The sequence below is a fragment of the Copadichromis virginalis genome, linkage group LG3 (assembly GCF_057382275.1).
Source record: "Copadichromis virginalis isolate Kocher_CV1m ecotype Utaka linkage group LG3, C_Virginalis_male_GT1.1, whole genome shotgun sequence".
Taxonomy (NCBI): Eukaryota; Metazoa; Chordata; class Actinopteri; order Cichliformes; family Cichlidae; genus Copadichromis; species Copadichromis virginalis.
Window position 1 is genome coordinate 63,578,244 of NC_140620.1, and position 4,983 is coordinate 63,583,226.

The 4,983-nt window shown below is 43.7% G+C and overlaps 1 protein-coding gene across 1 annotated transcript; it reads left to right on the forward strand.

Moving 5' to 3' along the window:
- The first annotated feature begins 259 nt into the window (after positions 1-259).
- On the forward strand, positions 260-4,779 carry LOC146716571 (protein NLRC3-like). Its single transcript, XM_085452558.1, has 3 exons — positions 260-536; positions 678-2,469; positions 4,584-4,779. Exons 1-3 carry the CDS (start codon positions 329-331, stop codon positions 4,777-4,779), a joined length of 2,196 nt encoding a protein of 731 aa, XP_085308684.1. The 5' UTR covers positions 260-328.
- The last annotated feature ends 204 nt before the right edge of the window (positions 4,780-4,983 follow it).

The following is a 4,983-nucleotide window of genomic DNA, read 5'->3' on the forward strand; positions in this document are numbered from 1 at the left end:
GAGTTTGGGCTCCATGATTTCAGTCAGATTGGGGTGACTGTAGCTCAGGAGGGGAGCAGGTCAGCTACTAGTCAGAAGGTTTGTGAATCAAACCCTGGCTGGCAAATGTACTGGGTAACGTACTAAACCCAAGCTGCCCTCTGATGCATCCATCAGAGTGTGAAAGAAAGTATTTAAGCATAGAACAATGTGCTTGGTTGAATGAGGCATGTTGTATAAAATGCTTTGTGTGCACAGAGTATCAAAGAGAGCTATATAAGAACCAGTCCATTTACCACTGGGTAATTCATATAGTCTTCTTTTCCAGCGGCTGGAGGACAACATCACCATGTTTGTGAAGAACGAGCTGAAGAAGATCCAGAAGCTTCTGAGTCCAGATCACCCAGAAACTTTAAAGAGCCAGATGGAGGATGAGGAGATGTTTGAAGGTGAGGATGAAGATGAAAGAAAGAGCTGCAGAGAAGCATTTCTGAAGATCACACTCCACTTCTTGAGGAGACTTAAGCAGCATGAGATGGCTGACCATCTGCAGAGCAGTAAGAGAATTTCTCTAAAGACTGAATATTGATCTTTCCTAATAGCTCAAGAAATGGACCAATAGACATTCATCCTTTCAGGGTACTGAAAGGCTATGATATTTATTATATAATATTTTTTTCTGAATTTCTTACCTTCAGAAATATTTGCTCCACTCTGTAAACGTGAACTTAAAGCCCAACTGAAGAAGAAGTTCCAGTGTGTGTTTGAGGGCATCGCTAAAGCAGGAAGCCCAACCCTCCTGAATCAGATCTACACAGAGCTCTACATCACAGAGGGAGGGACTGCAGAGGTCAATGAGGAACATGAGGTCAGACAGATTGAAACAGCATCCAGGAAACCAGACAGACCAGAAACAACAATCAGACAAGAAGACCTCTTTAAAGCCTCACCTGGAAGAGACGAACCAATCAGAACAGTGCTGACAAAGGGAGTGGCTGGCATTGGGAAAACAGTCTTAACACAGAAATACAGCCTGGACTGGGCTGAAGACAAAGCCAACCAGGACATCCAGTTCATATTTCCATTCACTTTCAGAGAGCTGAATGTGCTGAAAGAGGAAAAGTTCAGCTTGGTGGAACTTGTTCATCACTTCTTTAATCAAACTAACGAATCAGGAATCTGCAGGCTTGAAGACTTCCAGGTTGTGTTCATACTTGATGGTCTGGATGAGTGTCGACTTCATTTGGACTTCAACAAAACTAAAATCCTGACTGAAACAAGAAAGTCCACCTCATTGGATGAGCTGCTGACAAACCTCATCAGAGGGAACCTGCTCCCTTCTGCTCGCCTTTGGATAACAACACGACCTGCAGCAGCCAATCAGATCCCTCCTCAGTGTGTCGACATGGTGACAGAGGTCAGAGGGTTCACTGACCCACAGAAGGAGGAGTACTTCAGGAAGAGATTCAGAGATGAGGAGCAGGCCAGCAGGATCATCTCCCACATCAAGAAAGCTCGAAGCCTCCACATCATGTGTCACATCCCAGTCTTCTGCTGGATCACTGCTACAGTTCTGGAGGATGTGCTGGAAACCAGAGAGGGAGCAGAGCTGCCCAACACCCTGACTGAGATGTACATCCACTTCCTGGTGGTTCAGGCCAAAGTCAAGAGGATCAAATATGATGGAGGAGCTGAGACAGATCCACACTGGAGTCCAGAGAGCAGGAAGATGATTGAGTCACTGGGAAAACTGGCTTTTGATCAGCTGCAGAAAGGAAACCTGATCTTCTATGAACCAGACCTGACAGAGTGTGGCATCGATATCAGAGCAGCCTCAGTGTACTCAGGAGTGTTCACACAGATCTTTAAAGAGGAGAAACAACTGTACCAGAACAAGGTGTTCTGCTTTGTTCATCTCAGTGTTCAGGAGTTTCTGGCTGCTCTTCATGTCCACCTGACCTTCATCAACTCTGGACTCAATCTGCTGGAAGAGCAACAAACAACTTGGAAGGTGTTTCAAACAAGAAAATCTTCAAAGAAATACTTCTACCAGTGTGCTGTGGACAAGGCCTTACAGAGCCCCAATGGACACCTGGACTTGTTCCTTCGTTTTCTCTTGGGTCTGAAGACTAATCAAATTCGTTTGCAAGGCCTCATGACACAAACAGGAAGTAGCTCACAGACCAATCAAGAAGCAGTTCAGTACATCAAGAAGAAGCTCAGTGAGAATCTGTCTGCAGAGAAAAGCATCAATCTGTTTCACTGTCTGAATGAACTGAATGATCGTTCTCTAGTGGAGGAGATCCAACAGTCCCTGAGATCAGGACGTCTCTCCACAGATAAACTGTCTCCTGCTCAGTGGTCAGCTCTGGTCTTCATCTTACTGTCATCAGAAAAAGATCTGGATGTGTTTGACCTGAAGAAATACTTTGCTTCAGAGGAGGCTCTTCTGAGGCTGCTGCCAGTGGTCAAAGTCTCTAAAAAAGCTCTGTAAGTTATAAAGTTTTTATTATTTAATTTGGTTGGTATGTTATGGAAAACACACTGCCATGAACTTCTGTTTTGTTTTTGTCAAAATCACTGTAATATAATCACTGTACCTTTATATACATGTGACTTGTATTAATGCTGCTGCCCTCTTGTGGCTAAAGTGTAATTATGTTATTGTTATTAGGGAGGATTTGAGAGTAAGGCTACGTTCACACTGCAGGCGAAAGCGCATCAAATCCGATTTTTCTGACCTTTATAAATCTGACTTTTTTGACCCTATGCGACCCATATCCGATCATGCTATGACAGTGTGAACGTCGCGAATCCGATATTTTCAAATCCGACCTGGGTCACTTTCGTATGTGGTACTGAATCCGATACATATCCGATGTTTTAGAAAGCGACTGCTGTTTGAATGGTCATGTCGCATTAAATCCGTCTTTTACGTCACCAACACAAGACAGACGCCAATTATCAGCGCCCGATAAGACATCGCGAACGCTTCCTGGCCATCCCGTGTAGATGTCAGTGAAACTGTTGGGAAGACAACGTTGGAGAAACGTGAACATTTTATTTGTACTGTATAATCTGCAGATTCTGACAGAAATCTGCAGCTATCCTTTGAAGCACCGCTCCTCTAAAACAGCAATAAGGATCATTATTAGGTTATCTACATTATTATGTAAATAACAAAATAACTTAAAGCAAAAATTGGGAGACGTAAAGTCCGAAGTCTTCATATTAAGGGTCATCTGTCAAACAATATTCTTTGCTCTGGGTCTAAACAGAGCGCGTTGTGTGTCAAGTCTTCTTTTGCGCATGCAAATGCACAAATGCGTCCTTCATTTCCCCGAATTTGAAGGATTCGTCGGGTGTGTCCTTCGTGGCCCACCATATCCCAGAATTCATAGCGCGGCCCAGCCAAATTTCAGCTGCCAACAATGGCGGCAGCTACTAAGTTTTCAAATTACTCTTATTAATCTTTCTGGGTCACAAAATAAACTTTTAACATATTTTCAGGCGAGAAAGTAGCTGTGTAAACTTCAAATATCTGCTCGGTTTATCAAGACATCGCATATTTGCAAAAGTGTGCAGACGTTTTCGGAGACGTCTGTTACCCACCCGCTCGCTAGCAAGCCGGGGGGTTCAATGGTCACTCCAGCCGGCGAGAGCAGCGGACGCCCGGCTTCATCGTTTTCAGACCCCGCTCTTTCGCTACTCAGGTTAAACATGATATATAAGTCACTCGGATAACTTAAAAATGTAATTGTTTGCCTTTTTTCTGTGTTTTATTTGTTCCGGAGTAAATCGGTTTGGCTGAGATCAAAGTTCCTCCGGGATTTTCACACAGCTGAATAAACGTTAAACAGGAAACTGATTAAACAGAAGTGTGAGACGGTCGAGAATTTACGCCAGTGTCCTGTTATATTTTAGATAGCAAGGAGCAGACGGCCGAGTTTATTAAACTCCACCGACACAGCGGTGACGCAAATCTGAAGGCTAGACCGTCCCATTTCACAGCCTCGCACTTCCAGCCTTTTCGGTCTTTGAAGGACCCGGCCCACGTAGACCGCGAATACCGGGTCCTCCGAAGGATGCAGCCGACGTTTTGGGACACAGCTAGTGTGCGATGTTCTTTCAGTGTTGCACTTTGTAGACGCTCCCTGAGCACTGGTCTCACAGCCAGCTGCACATAGAGACCAGTGTTGTTAGTCCAGGTCAGAAGATGACTTGTTGGAATGAAAATGAGCTTGTAGTTTGTCTGCTTTAATAATGTGACTGGAAAAAGGTGTTGGACTTCAAATATGTCCATTTCTTTCACACTTCACCTTTAAAAGTGAAGCCTTGTGGTTCCTGGAAGGAAAAACACGACTTTTTCAAGTCTTTGTCCTGTTTTTATGAGAAATGTACGACTTTAATGTGAAACATTCAGAGTTTTTTCTCTTGTTGTGTTTGTTTGAAGCTGCTTCCTGTTGGCTTCAGCTGTTTGGAGTTTCCATTTTCTAAACTTCTACATTCTGAACCTTCTTCAGCTCTGAACAGATGATGAAACACTGAATGATTTCAAGCTCACACTTTGTCTAATAAACTTACATCTTTCATTCTTTATACAGATTGATGGACTGTGGTTTGTCAGAGATCAGCTGTGATTATCTGGCAGCAGCACTGAAGTCCAACCCCTCCCATCTGAGACAGCTGGACCTGAGCTCCAACAACAAGCTGCAGGATTCAGGAGTGAAGCATCTGTGTGGTTTCCTGGAGAGTCCAGGATGTGGACTTGAAACTCTGAGGTCAGTCAGCATGTTTTAGTTGTGCTGAGATGAATATGATGTGAAAGTTGTGCTGACACTAAACTGCAGACATCAGGCTGATATTATACTGATCCACACTGAGGATCTTCATGGTAAAGTCTGTTTTCTTCTTCTCTGGTTTAGTCCATTGACTGCAGCAGAACAATGTTCACATTTCAAACCTTCAAAGAAGAAGAAAAATCCTCCACTGGATAATTCACTG

Bases quoted from the DNA above. Each gene is read 5' to 3' on its own strand.
- LOC146716571 (XM_085452558.1), top strand. From the start codon at position 329: ATGTTTGTGAAGAACGAGCTGAAGAAGATCCAGAAGCTTCTGAGTCCA. The intron at 537-677 runs GTAAGAGAATTT...TCTTACCTTCAG, and splicing joins GGCTGACCATCTGCAGAGCA to AAATATTTGCTCCACTCTGT. The intron at 2,470-4,583 runs GTAAGTTATAAA...TTCTTTATACAG, and splicing joins AAAGTCTCTAAAAAAGCTCT to ATTGATGGACTGTGGTTTGT.